Source organism: Anomaloglossus baeobatrachus, chromosome 3 (assembly GCF_048569485.1).
Source record: "Anomaloglossus baeobatrachus isolate aAnoBae1 chromosome 3, aAnoBae1.hap1, whole genome shotgun sequence".
In the NCBI taxonomy this organism is placed as follows: Eukaryota; Metazoa; Chordata; class Amphibia; order Anura; family Aromobatidae; genus Anomaloglossus; species Anomaloglossus baeobatrachus.
Genome location: NC_134355.1, coordinates 158672315 through 158691430, shown reverse-complemented (window position 1 = coordinate 158691430; position 19116 = coordinate 158672315). Strand labels below are relative to the sequence as shown.

Sequence of the window (19116 nt, the reverse complement as noted above, 5' to 3'; positions counted from 1 at the left end):
TGCATTGGGGTCCGGGCTTCGGGATCTGGAGGGCACACAACACCGCTGCCAGCGGTCTGGTAAGCCACAACCGGTCTCTGGTTGTGGACCTCTGTATATACTCTCTGGGGTTCATTCTCTTGTAGAAGCTGTTCCCACTCCAGCAGCATGTCTCACACGAGGAGCAAGGCTCCAAAGCTTTATACTGTATGCCTTGCATGTAAGCACCTGCTGCCTGAACCGAGCACCTATCCACATTGTGATGTCTGCTCTAACTTGGCGGTGCCACAGCCTGGAGTCTCACCCCCAGTGGTCTCTCAGGCTGCTCCTGCACCTGTGGCTGAACCCCCGGCTTGGGTAGAATCCTTTTCTAGGTCTATCTCCCAGTCTTTTGCTGAGTCCATGGGACTTCTGTCCAGGACTTTGTTGAATATGCATCAGCCCCCTTCACAGGGTGCCTCTACTGCTAAGGGTCCCTTAGGATCTCTATCACCTGACCTCCGTCCACCGGAGCTCACAGAGGATTCATCATCAGGGCCCAGACCCCGTCCTCCTAAGAGGAGACGCAGGGTTTCCTCTCCTTCCTCATCCCGTGGCTCTGATTCAAGAGCTGACTCGCAGGATGAGGAGGATGCCTTTACAGGGGGCTCGGAGGCTAACTCCATGTACCCCATTGATCTTTCCGAGGGTGACTCAGATCTTAGTGACTTGATTACTTCCATTAATTCTGTACTGGATCTCAATCCGCCAGTATCAGAGGAGCAACCCTCTCTGGCAGAAAAGCACCAGTGTACCTCGCCTAAGAGAGTAAAGAGTGTGTTCTTTAACCACTCCAGTTTTCAGGCCGCTGTGACCAAACCCAGGGCCTGTCCTGACAAACGCTTCCCAAAGCGTGGTTCTGATGACCGTTTTCCCTTTCCACCTGAGGTGGTCAAGGAGTGGGCTCATTCCCCAAAGGTAGACCCTCCGGTGTCTAGGCTCTCAGCCCGGACCGTTGTGTCGGTGGCTGATGGCACCTCCCTTAAGGATTCCACTGACCGTCAGATTGACCTTCTGGCCAAATCTGTGTATGAAGCGGCGGGGGCCACGTTTTCCCCGACTTTTGCAGCAGTGTGGGCTCTCAAAGCCATCTCTGCTTCTCTAGAGGAGATGCATTCCCTCACCAGGGAATCTATGCCCGAGATGGTTGCCTTAACTTCTCAAGCTTCAGCTTTTTCATCTTATGCCATGTCTGCCATGCTGGAGGCTTCTCACTGCACTGCGGTGGCTTCGGCTAATTCCCTCGTTATCCGCAGGATCTTGTGGCTTTGAGAGTGGAAGGCAGATGCTTCTTCTAAGAAATACCTTGCTGGGCTCCCTTTTGCTGGGTCCCGGCTGTTCGGAGAACAGCTGGATGAAATTATCAAAGAAGCTACTGGCGGGAAGAGTACTTCCATGCCACAAACCAAAACCAGGAAACCTGCCCAGGATAGGATTCAGTCGAGGTTTCGCTCCTTTCGTTCCTCCAACTGGTTGTCCTCTAAGCCCTCCGCCTCGTCCGCTAACTCAGCTAAGGACCAGAAATCCAACTGGCGCCCAAAAACGCGTCCACAGAAGACCGCAGGAGGTGCTGCCACTAAGGCAGCCTCCTCGTGACTATCTGCCCGCTCCGGCAACGTCCTTAGTCGGTGGCAGGCTCTCCCACTTTGGCGACGCTTGGTTTCAACACGTCTCCGATCAGGGTGTGAGAGATATCATCTCCCACGGCTACAGGATAGAATTCTCTTCCAGCCCGCCAAACAGATTTTTTCTGTCAACTCCCCCCTGCTCCAAGGCCGCCGCCTTCTCACAGGCCGTGGCAGCCTTGCAGGCCAACGGAGTAATTGTACCGGTGCCCGCCCAGGAACGGTTCAGAGGTTTCTACTCAAATCTCTTCCTAGTTCCCAAAAAGGACGGTACCTTCCGGCCCATCCTGGATCTCAAGCTTCTCAACAAGCATGTTCAGGTGCGGCACTTTCGCATGGAGTCTCTGCGATCAGTCATTGCCTCAATGACCCAAGGGGATTTCCTGGCGTCCATCGACATCAGAGATGCCTATCTGCATGTGCCAATTGCAGTTTCACACCAGCGTTGGCTACGTTTTGCAATAGGAGAAGATCACTTCCAATTCGTGGCTCTCCCCTTCGGGTTAGCCACGGCCCCTCGGGTATTCACCAAGGTCATGGCAGCAGTGATTGCGGTTCTGCACCTCCAGGGGTTGGCAGTGATTCCTTACCTGGACGACCTTCTAGTCAAGGCTTCATCCAGCGCAGACTGTCATCGGAGTGTCTCGCTCACTCTCGCCACTCTAGCCCAATTCAGGTGGCTTGTCAATCTTCCCAAGTCCACTCTGACTCCGACCCAGAGTCTCACGTACCTAGGGATGCAGTTCGAGACTTTGTCGGCTCTAGTGAAGTTGCCCTTAAACAAACAGCTGTCACTCCAGCTGGCGGTGCGCTCTCTCCTGAGGCCCCGCCGTTATACTCTCAGGCGTCTGATGCAGGTGCTGGGTCAAATGGTGGCGTCCATGGAGGCTGTTCCCTTTGCCCAGTTCCATCTGCGTCCCCTGCAGCTGGACATTCTCCGCTGTTGGGACAAGCGGCCTTCCTCCTTACACAAGTTAGTGGCTCTGTCGCCACGGACCAGGATCTCCCTTCAGTGGTGGCTTCGGCCCCTCTCCCTGTCCCAAGGGCGCTCCTTCCTGGCCCCGTCCTGGGTGATTCTCACCACGGATGCCAGTCTATCCGGCTGGGGAGCGGTATGTCTCAACTACAGAGCGCAGGGCACTTGGACTCCGTCAGAGTCAGCCCTTTCAATCAATATGCTGGAATCCAGAGCCGTGCTTCTAGCTCTCTAGCTTTTCACCACCTGTTGGCGGGCAGGCACATTCGAGTCCAGTCAGACAACGCGACAGCGGTTGCCTACATCAATCACCAAGGCGGGACACGCAGCCGCCTGGCAATGATGGAGGTACAACGCATCCTCCAATGGACGGAGGACTCCCAAGTCCACCATATCCGCAGTCCACATCCCAGGCGTGGAAAACTGGGAGGCAGATTATCTCAGCCGTCAAAGCGTGGACGGTGGCGAGTGGTCCCTGCACCCGGCAGTGTTTCAGTCAATCTGCCGCAAATGGGGAACTTCGGACGTGGACCTAATGACATCCCGTCACAACAACAAAGTTCCTGTTTACGTGGCTCGCTCCCACGATCCTCAGGCCTTCGCCGTGGATGCTCTGGTTCAAGACTGGTCCCAGTTTCGTCTGTCTTACGTGTTTCCCCCTCTAGCTCTCTTGCCCAGAGTCCTGCGCAAGATCAGAATGGAGGGCCGTCGAGTCATCCTCATTGCACCGGACTGGCCCAGGCGAGCTTGGTATCCGGACCTGCTCCACCTGTCCGCAGAGATGCTGTGGCATCTCCCGGACCGTCCAGACCTACTCTCGCAAGGTCAGTTTTTCCACCCGAATTCTGCGGCTCTCAAATTGACAGCGTGGCTCTTGAGTCCTGGATTTTGACGGCTTCTGGTATTCCTCCTGAAGTCATCTCCACTATGACTCGGGCCCGTAAGGCATCCTCCGCTAAGATCTATCACAGGACTTGGAAAATTTTCCTGTCCTGGTGTCGCTCTTCCGGCCATCCTCCTTGGCCATTCTCTTTGCCGACCCTTCTGTCTTTTCTACAGTCCGGTCTGCAGCTAGGACTGTCACTCAACTCTCTCAAGGGACAAGTCTCAGCTCTGTCAGTTCTGTTCCAGCGGCGTCTCGCCCGGCTGGCTCAGGTTCACACCTTCATGCAAGGCGCATCTCACATCATTCCGCCGTATCGGCGGCCCTTGGATCCCTGGGACCTTAACTTGGTCCTCACGGTATTGCAGAAACCCCCTTTTGAGCCTCTTAGGGAGGTTTCTTTGTATCGTCTTTCTCAGAAAGTGGCCTTTCTGGTTGCCATAACTTCTCTCAGGAGAGTCTCTGATTTGGCTGCGCTCTCTTCGGAGTCACCTTTTTTAGTCTTTCATCAAGACAAGGTGGTTCTCCGTCCGACTCCGGACTTTTTTCCTAAGGTGGTCTCTCCTTTCCACCTTAACCAGGACATTACCCTACCTTCCTTCTGTCCGGCTCCTGTTCATCGCTTTTGAGAAAGCGCTGCATACTCTAGATCTGGTGCGTGCTCTCCGGATCTATGTGTTTCGCACCGCTGCGCTCAGGCGGTGCACCTCTCTTTTTGTGCTAACCACAGGTCGGCGCAAGGGCCTCCCTGCTTCTAAGCCGACCTTAGCCCGTTGGATTAGATCGACCATTTTAGACGCCTACCAGAGTACTCAGGTGCCTCCCCCGCCGGGGATCAAGGCACACTCGACCAGAGCTGTCGGTGCCTCTTGGGCTTTTAGGCACCAGGCTACGGCTCAACAAGTCTGTCAGGCTGCCACTTGGACTAGCCTGCATACCTTCTCGAAGCACTACCAAGTGCATGCTCATGCTTCGGCAGATGCGAGCTTGGGCAGACTCATCCTTCAGGCGGCTGTCGCCCATTTGTGAAGTTAGGTTCTGCCTACTTCTTAGTTTTTCTGTTTATTCCCACCCAGGGACTGCTTTGGAACGTCCCAAGGTCTGGGTCTCCCAAAGGAACGATAAAGAAAAAGAGAATTTTGTTTACTTACCGTAAATTATTTTTCTTATAGTTCCGTATTGGGAGACCCAGCACCCTCCCTGTTGCCTGTTGGCAAGTTCTTGTTCCGCGTGTTATCACCGGCTGTTGTTGTAGACAGAGTCTCCGGTTGTTCCGTCTCTTGCTCTGTTCTACTTGTGGGTGGCTATTCTCCTTCAGCTTTTGCACTAAACTGGCTGGGACTGGCTCACCAGGGGGTGTATAAGCTCAGAGGGAGGAGCTACACTTTTAAGTGTAGTACTTTGTGTGTCCTCCGGAGGCAGAAGCTAAACACCCAAGGTCTGGGTCTCCCAATACGGAACTATAAGAAAAAGAATTTACGGTAAGTAAACAAAATTCTCTTTTTTGCTGCCTTAGCCCTGTATTTAAATACCCTTGCCTAGTCAGTCTAGCCTATTGGCATCACCTTACCTCACAACAATCTGGAAAATGCCTCCTTTCCATGCCTTGGTTTGCCTGTTCCTGGTTAAAGGAAAATGTCACTCAAAGATGAAGAGTCCAGTGAGGCTGGCGGACCATGAAAAGGAGTGTAGGGGTGTCGCTCGCAAGTTAACACACTTCCACAGGGAAATAAGGTTTGAGCACATATTGATGTGCCTAACCTGTTTTTGTTCTCACATTTATAAAAAACACCCCATTGTGATGGCATGTACTATGGTATCAGCATTTTAGTGATCGATCTGCTATCCTTTTAGCCCAAACACCACTTTCCACCAAATTTTTCATGTTTTACTAAGCGCATCATATAAGGCCCTGTGCACACACTGCGTTTTTACCTGCTTTTTTTTGCGTTTATGCTGCAGAAATTTCTTGAGAAAATGGTTGTAACCTTTCTGCAGACATTCCCCAGGAAAACCTATGGGAAATAGCTATGCGCACACTGTTTATTATTATTATTATTATTATTATTATTATTATTATTATATTTTTTTTTTTTTTCTCTCAAGAAAATTCTTTCTGCCAAATTTCTTGAGAAAAAGAATGTGCATGTCACTTCTTTTCTGCAGGTACCTGCATTTATTGCCATATATAATGGTAAGATAACGCAGGGACCAACCTGCGGAAAAAACGAACCAAAAATGCATGCATTATTGGTGCGTGTATTAAACGCAGATGCGCTAATCTTTCACTTAAGAAATCTCTTGAGAAAAATCCTTTTTCTAGTGAGTACAGGGCCTAATAGTGGCTGCAGAGGGGAATAAAACTCCCCCCCCCCCCCCCCCCCCCCTACATTTTGCTTCTCTGTGGTGGAGATATTAGCAAACAATGAAAATATTAGGCACCTAATTTTTTTTTTTTTAATCCAAGTGGTTGTTAGATTGTTTTACATGCAGTAGTGTACTTTTTCATCCTTTTAAGATGCGGACACATGTTTTTTCTGACGCCTCATTGGGGGGGACACAGGACCATGGGTGTTATGCTGCCTATCCATAGGAGGACACTAAGTAGATGCAAAAAGCATTAGCTCCTCCTCTGCAGTATACACCCCCTGGCCGGGCCACGCAACCTCAGTTTTAGCTTAGTATCTGTAGAAAGCACATCCTTTCAAGGTTTTTTTTATTTTTTGAGGGTGACAGTTTCCCTTAGGGACCGATCTCCCAATACCATCAACAGGCGGGAACGCGGAGTGTTGCCTCCATGTACCCCCTCTGCGACGCTGGATCCTGGGCTGCCTTTTACTGGACGACGGGTCCCACAGACACCGATTTTCCAGAGCCCAGGGCAGAGGCACAATTCCTCAGCCCCTCTTTGCAGGCTCTGAGTTGATACATTGCACCTGTGTGGCCGGACACAGCAGGCTGACTCTATTTCCACTGCCTGGACTGAGGCAGCATTAAGGTGAGATCCCCCCTGACTGGTTTCACAGACAAAGGGAGAAAGACGGTGCAGGGAAGGCTCCCAGGACTACTGAATTTACAGTCTTTTATTCCCACCGTAGCTGCGTGCTGGCTAGAGGAAGGGAAAGTCCCTTGCTGATTGCAGGGAATCCTGCAGAGATAATCTACTGGTAGCTGTGTGCTGACTGGAGGGAGGGGGAGAAAAACTGTCACAGAAGCTCCCTTCCCGCCGTTTTTTACTACCGACAGCAGGGGGGCACACTGACTTCTTCTTGGGGCTCTTTTAGCGCTAAGCCCAGCCCCCCGTGGGCCGCGATAAGCCCCGCCCCCCCAGGAAAACGCGCAAAGATCACAGAGACTCCTTCCTGAGGACGCAGGGCCATCGGCTGATTCTGGTGAGGTACACCGAAGCAAATACAATCCTTGCTTCCCACTGCTTCACTTGTAGCTCTGCATATCATTGCTCCCCTCCTGGCATACTCCTATTAGGAACATGGAGAACTCTTAGGGTTCTAAGAGTGCTAAGGCTCACATAGTCTATTATTCAGCCTGCACTGCCTGCCACGCTGAGCTACTACGTAAACACACCTCTTCTCTCTGAGTCCTGTGCCCCTATAGCCCCAAAGCCCCCCCCCCCCCCCGCCACCACCGCCGCAACAGTCAGCCCAGAACCTAGGGCTCCCAGCCCACCGGAATGGGCACAGTTTCTGTCCCAATCCATGGAAAAACGGTCACCGAACCTGTTGCTGGCTATGCAATGTCGTCCTCCACACCCTTCTGGGCCCCTGGACCGAACGCAGCCTGAGGATACCCCTATGGAGGATTCTTCTGAGGTAATCCGGGCACATGCTTCACCGTTTGCAGGGATCAGAAAAAGAGCACACGGCCAGGTGTCTCCAGCACTCTCTCATGGCCCCCATGGCTCTCCCTTGGGAGCACACTGGGCAGGCTCTCCCACACACTCCACGGCTTCTGAAGAGCTGGAGGAGGGAGAATGCTGTTTGTACCAGGATGATTCCTTGGTTTCACCCTCCCCAGATGATCAAACAGCAAGAGACTCCCTTATAGTAGCAATCAACCAAACTCTGCATGTGGAGGATCCCCCATCCACTACCACTGACCATGTGGTCTCCTTTAAGAGGGCAAGGAAACCCCAAAAGTTTTTCGCTGATCACCCAGAGTTTCAGGATATCATCACAAAGCAAAGGGAGAAGCCTGACAGGCGCTTCGGTAACCGTAAACTCATGGAGTCCCGGTACCCTTTTGCCTCACCTGCCCCTAAGGGCTGGGCCGATCCGCCCTTGGTCGACCCCCCCGGTCTCCCGCCTTGCCACAAAGACGCTCCTGTCTTTTCCCGATGGTTCCTCCATCAAGGACCCGACAGACAGACAGGTGGAGCACCTCGCCCACTCTGCCTTTTGAGGCTGCGGGTTCCTCCCTCTCGCCCTCCTTTGCCTCTGTGTGGGTCGCAAACGCGATCTCGGTCTGGGCAGAATCCCTTAACACTTCGCTTGAGGAATCCCAGTGTCCTCATACCGTAACAGAGGTAACAGCTCAAATTGCCGCTGCGGCGGAGTACCTCATGCAGGCCTCCATTGATGCTGCTATCTGCGCAGCTTTTACCGCCTCAAATACCATAGCCATCCGTAGAGCTCTCTGGCTCCGACAATGGCAAGCGGACTCTGCCTCCAAGAAGTCTCTCACGGGCCTTCCCTTTTTTCCAGACCGATTGTTTGGCGAACGTCTGGACAAGCTCATTCCTGACGCCACGGGAGAGGAAAAAGTACCTCCCTTCCCCAACTGAAGCCCAGGACGACCTTCACCAGACGTTCACAGTCCTCGTTCCGCTCCTTTTGGAACTCCATTTGGTTGGTCGACATCCTGCGCTGTCCCCGCCACTAGCCGCGGACTACGCAGGGACCGACCGACCTCAGCTCTTCCCGAAACCCACTTTGTCATGGCAGCCTAGACCGAAACAGTCCAGGACTAGGGAGACTCGTTCACGACGTTTTCCCCCCTCATGACTCCTTCGGCGCCCCGGAAGACACACTCATTGTAGGTGGTTGACTGTGGCTCTTTCAACACATCTGGGCTGCCGCCTCAGACGACAAATGGGTGCAAGACCTTGTGTCTTCCGGCTACCACATAAAATTTCGGACCCGAGTCGGTTCCTTCTCTCAAACCCCCCAAAGACTCGAAAACGACGTGAGGCGTTTTTTTCAGCAATCCACTCGCTCCAAACAGCAGGAGTGATAATACCCGTCCCGGACGACGAGAAGTTCAGGGGTTTTTATTCCAACCTCTTTGTGGTCCCCAAAAAGGATGGGTAAGTTCGACCCATCCTGGACCTCAAACACCTGAACAAACATGTGCACATACGGAGATTCAGAATGGAGTCCCTAAGGTCCATTATTGCATCCATGGTCGAAGGGGAATTCCTCGCCTCCATAGATATCAAGGACGCGTACCGGCACATACCCATCGCCCCAGATCACCAAAAGTTCCTCCGCTTCGCAGTTCAGGACTCCCATTTTCAATTCGTAGCCCTTCCCTTCGGCCTTGCCACCGCACCAAGGGTCTTCACCAAAGTCATGGCGGCCGCCATGAGCGTCCTTCACGCCAGGGGAGTAGTCGTTCTCCCTTACTTGGACGACCTCCTCATCAAGGCCCCCTCCTTCCGCGACTGCTCAACCAGCGTACAGATCACCGTGGACACCCTATCCCGCTTAGGGTGGCTACTGAATTTAGACAAATCATCCCCGGTCCCATCACGATCCATCACCTTCCTGGGCATGTCCCTGGACACCCGTCGGGGCTTGGTCCTTCTCCCTCAGGACAAGGCGATCGCTCTTTGACAAGCGGTACGCTGCCTTCTACGTCCGCCGTCTCCATTCTCCATTTGATTCAGCATGAAGGTGCTCGGCAGGATGGTGGCGGCTATGGAGGCAGTACCTTTTGCTCAACTGCACCTCCGCCCACTGCAGCTAGCCCTTCTAGCAGCCTGGGACAAGAGCCCCTTCTCCCTGGACAAACATCTTCACCTGACGCCTTCAGTCAGGTATGCACTCCGCTGGTGGCTTCGGTCCTCATCCCTATCGAAGGGGAGATCTTTTCTCCCAGTGAACTGGCTGGTCCTGACCACGGACGCCAGCCTCCTAGGCTGGGGAGCAGTGTACCGGCACCAAACTGCTCAAGGACGTTGGACGCCCCAGGAGTCTTCCCTACCCATAAACATCCTGGAAATCCGCGCGATCTTCCTCACGCTCAGGGCGTTCTGCCCTCTGCTAGCGGGTCGTCAGATTCGAGTCCAATCGGACAATGCGACAGCTGTAGCCTATATCAATCGGCAGGGGGGCACCTGCAGCAAAGCGGCTTATCTCGAGGCCCACAAGATGCTCAGCTGGGCCGAATCGACTGGGTCAGTGATATCAGCGGTACACGTACCGGGGGTAGAGAACTTGGGCAGCAGACTTTCTAAGTCGCCAAGGCCTGGCCGCCGGAGAATGGTCTTTCCACCCAGAAGTGTTGCTACACATCTGCACTCGCTGGGGCACACCAGACGTGGATCTAATGGCATCAAGGTTGAACGCAAAGGTACCCGCGTTCATAGCCAGGTCACGCGATCCGCAGTCCATCGGCGCGGATGCTCTAGTCTGCTCCTGGCACCACTTCCGCCTGCCTTACATATTTCCACCTCTACCCCTGCTGCCGCGGGTAATCAGGAAGATCAAGGCAGAGGGAGTCCCGGTGATACTGATAGCACCGGACTGGCCCAGGCGCGCATGGTACGCCGAATTAGTACAAATGCTCACGGACGTACCGTGGCGCCTTCCAAACATCCCAGACTTGCTGACCCAAGGGCCCATTTCCCATCAGAACTCCAGAGCCCTGAAGCTGACGGCATGGCCATTGAGACCTGGGTATTAAGAGCAGGATTCTCCCACGCGGTTATCTCCACCATGATCAGCGCCCGAAAGCCTGCTTCATCCCGCATTTACCACCGTACGTGGAAAATCTTCCTTTTATGGTGCAGGGAAACTAACGTCCAGCCTATGCCTCTGGCCGTCCCCAAAATTCTCAACTTTCTGCAGTCTGGCTTGCTAGCGGGGTTGGCTCTCAGTTCCCTTAAAGGGCAGGTCTCAGCGCTTTCAATCTTCTACCAATGCCGCCTGGCTCAAAAACCGCAAGTCATGACCTTCCTCCAGGGCGTTTCCCATCTAGTTCCCCCGTACAAACAGCCGCTGGACCCATGGGACTTCAATCTCGTTCTGGACGGTCTCCAGAGGTCTCCCTTTGAACCTCTCAGGGAATCCTCCCTTGCTCTTTTGTCCTGGAAGGTAACATTCCTGGTGGCAATTACGTCCATCAGACGGGTTTCGGAGCTGGCAGCACTCTCTTGCCGCGAGCCTTTTCTGATCTTTCACCAGGACAAGGTGGTTCTGCGCCCCCTTCCGGATTTTCTTCCAAAGGTTCCTACCCCATTTCATTTGAACGAGGACATTGTTCTGCCTTTTTGTCCTCACCCAGTTCATAGGGTGGAAAGTTCTCTGCATTCGTTAAACCTCGTCAGAGCTCTCAGATATTACATATCCAGGACAGCCCCCTTTAGGAAAACGGACTCTTTGTTCGTCATTGCTGAGGGGCCTAAGAAGGGACAGGCCGCTTCAAAGGCAACTCTGGCTCGCTGGATTCGCTCTGCGATCCAGGAAGTCTACCGCTTGCAACTCAAGCCCATTCCTAGTGGGCTGCGTGCTCATTCCACGCGAGCAGTTGGCGCTTCGTGGGCCATTTGGCATCAGGCTTCAGTGGAACAGGTGTGTAAGGCTGCGACCTGGTCTAGCCTACATACTTTTTCAAAGCATTACAGAGGCCATACTCAGGTTTCAGCTGAGGCAAATCTGGGTAGGAAAATTCTGCAAACAGCAGTAGAGCACCTCTCTCAGTAGGCGCTCCAGGCTGTCTGGGACTGGTTCCTAGTCCTTGGGTTGTGTTGTCTTCTTTTATTTTTCCCACCCATGGACTGCTTTAGGACGTCCCATGGTCCTGTGGTCCTGTGTCCCCCAATGAGGCGTCAGAGAAAAACGGATTTTTGTGTACTCACCGTAAAATAGTTTTCTCTTAGCCATCATTGGGGGACACAGCACCCACCCTGTTGCCCTGTTGGGCCTTGGTTCTCTCCGTACCTTATTTGGTTATGACTCTTTTTTTTTTTTTTTCCTCATGTTCCTCCGTTGAGAAGTTTTACTGTGTTTTTTTTTTTTTTTTTTTTTCTCCTACTGCTTGTGTACTAAAACTGAGGTTGCCTGGCCCGGCCAGGGGGTGTATACTGCAGAGGAGGAGCTAATGCTTTTTGCATCTACTTAGTGTCCTCCTATGGATAGGCAGCATAACACCCATGGTCCTGTGTCCCCCAATGATGGCTAAGAGAAAACGATTTTACGGTGAGTACACAAAAATCCGTTTTTTTCAGTGTGTGAGATGTAAAGATACAGCTCTGATTTTCCTGGTCTAACCTTGTGCATGATTAGAAAGCATCGGGGGTAGATCACTACATCCTAATCATGCAGGAAGTTAGACCAGGAAATCACAGCTGTATTATTATATCTCACACACCAGTGGTATAACTAGAGTCCGATGGACCACAGTGCATAATTTAGACCTGGCAGCTACTCTTTCCCCCTCTTCCCTTCTCATGTTGGTCAAATGTATAGGCTCTTGTAGTGTTATAAATCCTATCAAACAAGTGTTGCCCCCCCATCCTGTACTAATGTTCCCCATCCTGGGCCCCTACCTGGTAAATATGTCCCCCATCCTTGTAAATATGTTGCCCATTCTGGACCCCTTTTATGGTAAATATCTCCCATCCTGATATACATGTATCCCATTTGGGGAACCTTTTATGGTAAATATGTCCCCAGTCATGGTATAGATGTCTCCCAATCTTGGCCTATCCTGGTATATATGTCCCCATCCATAGCCCTTTCTTGGTAATGTCACTATTCATGGGATATATGTCACCATCATGGGCCCCTTCATGTTGTATATGTTCACTGTTCTGCCTCTAATGCATAAAAAGAAAAAAAAACTCTACTCCCCTTTCCCCCTTTCCTATGATGCTCCGTATCCTCCTTTATAGACAGTGCAGTGGCTGGCATGTGTTACTTTCTTCAGCGCTCTATTGGGAGACCCAGACGATTGGGGTATAGCTACTGCCCTCCGGAGGCCACACAAAGCACTACACTAAAAAGTGCAAGGCCCCTCCCCTTCTGGCTATACCCCCCCGTGGTATCACGGGTTCTCCAGTTTTCAAGCTTTGTGCGAAGGAGGTCAGACATCCACGCATAGCTCCACAGATTTTAGTCAGCAGTAGCTGCTGACTATTTCGGATGGAAGAAAAGAGGGCCCATATAGGGCCCCCAGCATGCTCCCTTCTCACCCGTGGATGGTGTTGTAAGGTTGAGGTACCTATTGCTGGTACAGGGGATGGAGCCCCACATGCTGTTTTCCTTCCACATCCCCTTGTAGGGCTCTGTGGAAGTGGGATCCTGCCGGCCTCTAAGCTCTGACGCCGGGCTCCATCCACAGACCCATAGCACCTGATGGATACGGAGCAGGAGTACAATCAGGGACAAGGCCCTGCATCATACAGGTACTCTGTGTCCCCGGCAGGCACAGACACACTCCGGGCTGGCTGGGTGTTGTAGTGCGCCGGGGACCGTAACGATTGAGTTGGTGTTCCTGCAGTTTACTGGGGGACTTTTGTGTTGTGGGAACGCAGCGCCGACCCCCACTGGACCGGCGGCGCTGCTGTGACTTGTAGTGCGCCGGGGACACGCCGACCGCGCTTTTACGGCGGCGGCGTTTATAAATCCAGTCCCCGGTTTTTTTGCGGCCTAGCTCCGCTTCGTTCCCGCCCCCACCCTGTCAATCAGGGTAGGGGAGAGACGCTGTTTCGCAGCAGCGACGAGGGCTGGAGCCTGATTTACATGCTCCAGCCCTCTCACTAGGCACAGAGGGAAGCAGGCTTCCCGCTCTTAGCCAGGAACGCCCGGGGCCCGCCCCCCCTCCTCTCCCAGGACGCCGGCAGCCATTACATGCAGTCTGGCTAGAGGAAGGACGCAAGGCTCTGGGAGACCTGGACTAGGGGGCTTTTGGAGACCACACACCCGCTCTTAAGCGGGCGGTAAGCGGCATTTCAGCTGGCCCCTCTAGTGCCTCAGTGTGTATTGGTGTACTGTGTCACCAGATATATATATTTATTTATTTCTTGCGCTGTGAGGTCGCTTCCTGGCTGGATACCCCAGATCGCTCTGAGGAGGCAGCAACATGTCATCCACAAAACGCAAGGCTGCCAAGGCTAGGGCTGTGTACACTGCGTGTGCTGCATGTGGGGCTGCTCTACCAGCAGGTTCCAAAGACCCCCATTGTGTGCAATGCTCAGATCCGGTGCTGCTTCGCCAGCCGGAGTCCGGAGGGGTAGTGACCCAGGCTGAGACGCTTGTAAGTCCTGCCCCAGTGTCAGGGACAGACTTTGCAGTTTTTGCTGATGGAATGTCTGTGACTATGGCAAAAATCCTTGAAACTTTGCAATCCATGACTGGGGCTCAGTCTATGGACACGGCGAGGTCTCTGTCCTCTAATCCCCCTCAGTTGGAATTAATCCAGACTGCAAGGGGGTCCCCGGCTTCCCAGGCTGAGTATTATGACTCAGATGATAGCCCCAGCCACCCTAAGCGAGCTCGCTGGGAAAGACCCTCAACGTCATCACACTGCTCAGGGTCTCAGCGCAATCAGTCGCCCTGTGATGCGTCTGAAGAGAGTGATCAGGAGTCTTATCCTGGAACCCCTCTCAATCTGGATACCCCGGATGGGGACGCCATGGTAAACGATCTTATCTCAGCCATTAATAGACTGTTGGATATTTCTCCCCCAGCTCCTTCTGCAGAGGAGGCAGCTGCAGAGCAGGAGAAGTTTCGTTTCCTCTATCCCAAGCGTAAATTGAGTGCTTTCTTGGATCACTCTGACTTCAGAGAGTCAATCCAGAAACACGACGCTCATCCAGAAAGGCGTTTCTCTAAACGTTCTAAGGATACACGTTTTCCTTTCCCCCCTGATGTGGTCAAGCGCTGGACCCAGTGTCCAAAAGTAGACCCCCCGATTTCCAAACTTGCAGCTAGATCCATAGTTGCAGTGGAGGATGGCGCTTCACTTAAGGATGCCAATGACAGACAGATGGACCTTTGGTTAAAATCTGTCTATGAAGCTATCGGCGCGTCGTTTGCTCCAGCATTCGCAGCCGTATGGGCACTCCAAGCTGGTTTAGCAAAAGTGGATGCTATCATACATCCAGCGGTGCCGCAAGTGGCGTCCCTTACCTCGCAGATGTCTGCGTTTGCGTCTTACGCTATCAATGCGGTCCTAGAATCTACCAGCCGCACCTCAATGGCGTCCGCCAATTCGGTAGTTTTGCGCAGAGCCTTGTGGTTAAAGGACTGGAAAGCAGATGCTGGTTCCAAAAAATGTTTAACCAGCTTGCCTTTATCTAGAGATAGACTGTTTGGCGAGCCATTGGCTGACATCATTAAACAGTCCAAGGGTAAAGACTCTTCCTTACCCCAGCCCAGATCAAGCAAACCTCAGCAGAAAAAATGGCAGCAGAGGTTTCAGTCCTTTCGAGGTTCGGGCAAGACACAATTCTCCTCGTCCAAAGGGACTCAGAGGACGCAAAGAGTCTCAGATTCCTGGCGGGCTCACGCACGCCCCAAGAAAGCAAATGGAGGAACCGCTTCCAAAGCGGCTACCTCATGACTTCCAGCCCCCCCCCTCCGCATCTCCGGTCGGGGGCAGGCTCTCCCGCTTTTCCGACATTTGGATGTCACAGGTCAAAGACCGGTGGGTGACAAACATTTTGTCTCGCGGGTACAGAATCGAGTTCAGTTCTCGTCCTCCAGCTCGGTTCTTCAGAACCTCCCCACATCCAGACCGAGCAGATGCCCTGCTGCAGGCGGTGGACTCCCTAAGAGCGAAAGGAGTAGTGGTTCCTGTACCGCCTCAGGAACAAGGGCGAGGGTTTTACTCCAATCTCTTTGTGGTTCCAAAAAAGGACGGCTCGTTCCGTCCTGTTCTGGATCTAAAGCTGCTCAACAAACATGTGCACGCCAGACGGTTCCGGATGGAAACCCTCCGCTCTGTCGTTGCCTCAATGTCTCAAGGAGACTTCCTTGCCTCAATAGACATCAAAGATGCTTATCTCCACGTGCCAATTGCTACAGAACATCAACGTTTTCTACGTTTTGTGATAGGAAACGACCATCTTCAGTTCGTAGCTCTGCCATTCGGTCTGGCGACAGCCCCCCGGGTCTTCACCAAGGTCATGGCGGCGGTGGTAGCAGTCTTGCATTCTCAGGGACACTCGGTGATCCCTTACCTAGACGATCTACTTGTCAAGGCACCCTCTCAAGAGGCATGCCAACTCAGTCTACATGCTACGCTGGAGACTCTACAGACGTTCGGATGGATCATCAACTTTCCAAAGTCGAATCTGTCACCGTCACAGTCGCTAACGTATCTTGGCATGGAGTTTCATACTCGAGCAGCGAGAGTGAAGCTTCCGCTGAACAAGCAGCGGTCCCTACAGACAGGGGTGCAATCCCTCCTTCAAGGCCAGTCGCACCCCTTACGGCGCCTCATGCACTTCCTCGGGAAGATGGTGGCAGCCATGGAAGCAGTTCCCTTTGCGCAGTTTCATCTGCGCCCACTTCAATGGGACATTCTCCGCCAATGGGACGGGAAGTCAACGTCCCTGGACAGGAAAGTCTCTCTTTCCCAGACGGCCAAGGACTCTCTACAATGGTGGCTCCTTCCCACCTCATTGTCTCAGGGAAGATCCTTCCTGCCCCCATCCTGGGCAGTGGTCACGACAGATGCGAGTCTGTCAGGGTGGGGAGCAGTGTTTCTCCACCACAGGGCCCAGGGGACGTGGACTCCGCAGGAGTCCACCCTTCAGATCAATGTTCTGGAAATCAGGGCAGTGTATCTTGCCCTACTGGCCTTCCAACAGTGGCTGGAAGGAAAGCAGATCCGAATCCAGTCGGACAACTCCACAGCGGTGGCATACATCAACCGCCAAGGAGGGACGCGCAGTCGGCAAGCATTCCAAGAAGTCCGGCGCATTCTAATGTGGGTGGAGGACACAGCATCCACCATATCCGCGGTTCACATCCCAGGCGTAGAAAATTGGGAAGCAGACTTCCTCAGTCGCCAGGGCATGGACGCAGGGGAGTGGTCCCTTCACCCGGACGTGTTTCAGGAAATCTGTCGCCGATGGGGAGTGCCGGACGTCGACCTAATGGCGTCCCGGCACAACAACAAGGTCCCGGCATTCATGGCGAGGTCGCGCGATCAAAGAGCTCTGGCGGCAGACGCATTAGTTCAAGATTGGTCGCAGTTCCGGCTCCCATACGTCTTCCCACCTCTGGCACTCTTGCCCAGAGTGTTACCCAAGATCAGATCCGATTGCAGCCGCGTCATACTCGTCGCCCCAGACTGGCCGAGGAGATCGTGGTATCCGGATCTGTGGCATCTCACGGTCGGTCGACCGTGGTCACTGCCAGACCGACCAGACTTACTGTCCCAAGGGCCGTTTTTCCATCAGAATTCTGCGGCCCTGAACCTGACTGTGTGGCCATTGAGTCCTGGATCCTAGCGTCCGCAGGATTATCTCAAGGAGTCGTAGCCACAATGAGACAAGCTAGGAAGTCAACGTCTGCTAAGATCTACCACAGAACGTGGAAGATTTTCTTATCCTGGTGCTCTGCACAGAGAGTATCCCCTTGGCCATTTGCATTGCCCACCTTTCTTTCCTTCCTGCAATCGGGGTTGGAAAAGGGCTTGTCGCTCAGCTCCCTTAAAGGGCAAGTCTCGGCACTATCTGTGTTTTTTCAGAAGCGTCTAGCACGTCTTCCTAAGGTGCGCACGTTCCTACAGGGGGTCTGTCATATTGTGCCCCCGTACAAGCGGCCGTTAGATCCATGGGATCTGAACAGAGTACTAGTTGCTCTGCAAAAGCCGCCCTTCGAGCCTCTAAAGGACGTTTCCTTTTCTCGCCTGTCACAGAAAGTGGCGTTTCTTGTTGCGATCACATCGCTTCGGCGAGTGTCTGAGCTGGCAGCTCTGTCATCCAAGGCTCCCTTCCTGGTGTTCCACCAGGACAAGGTAGTGCTGCGCCCCATTCCGGAGTTTCTCCCTAAGGTTGTATCCTCGTTTCATCTTAATCAGGATATATCCTTGCCTTCCTTTTGTCCTCAGCCGGTTCACCGGTATGAGAAAGACTTACGTTTGCTAGATCTGGTGAGAGCACTCAGAATCTATATTTCTCGCACGGCGCCTATCTGCCGTTCAGATGCACTTTTTGTCCTTGTCGCTGGCCAGCGCAAGGGGTCACAGGCTTATAAAGCCACCCTGGCTCGATGGATCAAAGAACCAATTCTGGAAGCCTACCGTTCTGCTGGGCTTCCGGTTCCTTCAGGGCTGAAAGCCCACTCAACCAGAGCTGTGGGTGCGTCCTGGGCTTTGCGACACCAGGCTTCGGCTCAACAGGTGTGCCAGGCAGCTACCTGGTCGAGTCTGCACACTTTCACCAAACATTATCAGGTGCATACCTATGCTTCGGCGGATGCCAGCTTAGGTAGAAGAGTCCTGCAGGCGGCAGTGACATCCCCGTAGGGGAGGGCTGTTTTGCAGCTCTAACATGAGGTTTCTCTTTACCCACCCAGGGACAGCTTTTGGACGTCCCAATCGTCTGGGTCTCCCAATAGAGCGCTGAAGAAGAAGGGAATTTTGTTACTTACCGTAAATTCCTTTTCTTCTAGCTCTTATTGGGAGACCCAGCACCCGCCCTGTTGTCCTTCGGGATTTTTTTGTTGTTTGCGGGTACACATGTTGTTCATGTTGAACGGTTTTTCAGTTCTCCGACGTTATTCGGAGTTAATTTGTTTAAACCAGTTATTGGCTTCCTCCTTCTTGCTTTGGCACTAAAACTGGAGAACCCGTGATACCACGGGGGGGTATAGCCAGAAGGGGAGGGGCCTTGCACTTTTTAGTGTAGTGCTTTGTGTGGCCTCCGGAGGGCAGTAGCTATACCCCAATCGTCTGGGTCTCCCAATAAGAGCTAGAAGAAAAGGAATTTACGGTAAGTAACAAAATTCCCTTCTTTTTCTGCTTTTTCTTTCCTTTACAGCACAATGACAATGGAAGAACTGCTGACTTCTCTCCAGAAAAAATGTCGCACAGAGTGTGAAGAGGCTCATCGCCAGCTTGTCTGTGCTCTTAATGGTTTGGCTGGAATCCACATCATTAAAGGTGCTATATTGGATCACCCTTCTGTATATGTCGTGTTTTTGTTCTAAGATCTTTGTGTTCATTACTGGGATCTTTCTATTTTCTGTAAATTACTCACTTTAAAGGGGTTCTCCTATTAACAAAAATTATCACTTCTCCATGGGCTAGTTAATAACTTGCTGACTTCTAGGACAACCATCAATCGACAGATCAGGGTACGTCAAGAACCTTTTATCGCCTTTACAAGATAGTGCAGCAAGTTGGATGCCGCTCCATTA

General features: G+C 52.7%; 1 protein-coding gene across 2 annotated transcripts in view; it reads left to right on the top strand.

The window, feature by feature from the left end:
* The window catches only part of SHPRH (SNF2 histone linker PHD RING helicase), a 241897-nt gene that overhangs the window by 70289 nt on the left and 152492 nt on the right, over window positions 1-19116 (top strand). For both annotated transcript variants that reach the window (XM_075339544.1, XM_075339545.1), the window contains one exon: window positions 18738-18859. In XM_075339544.1, coding sequence (XP_075195659.1) covers window positions 18738-18859 — 122 coding nt within the window. The remainder of the gene's footprint in view (window positions 1-18737; window positions 18860-19116) is intronic.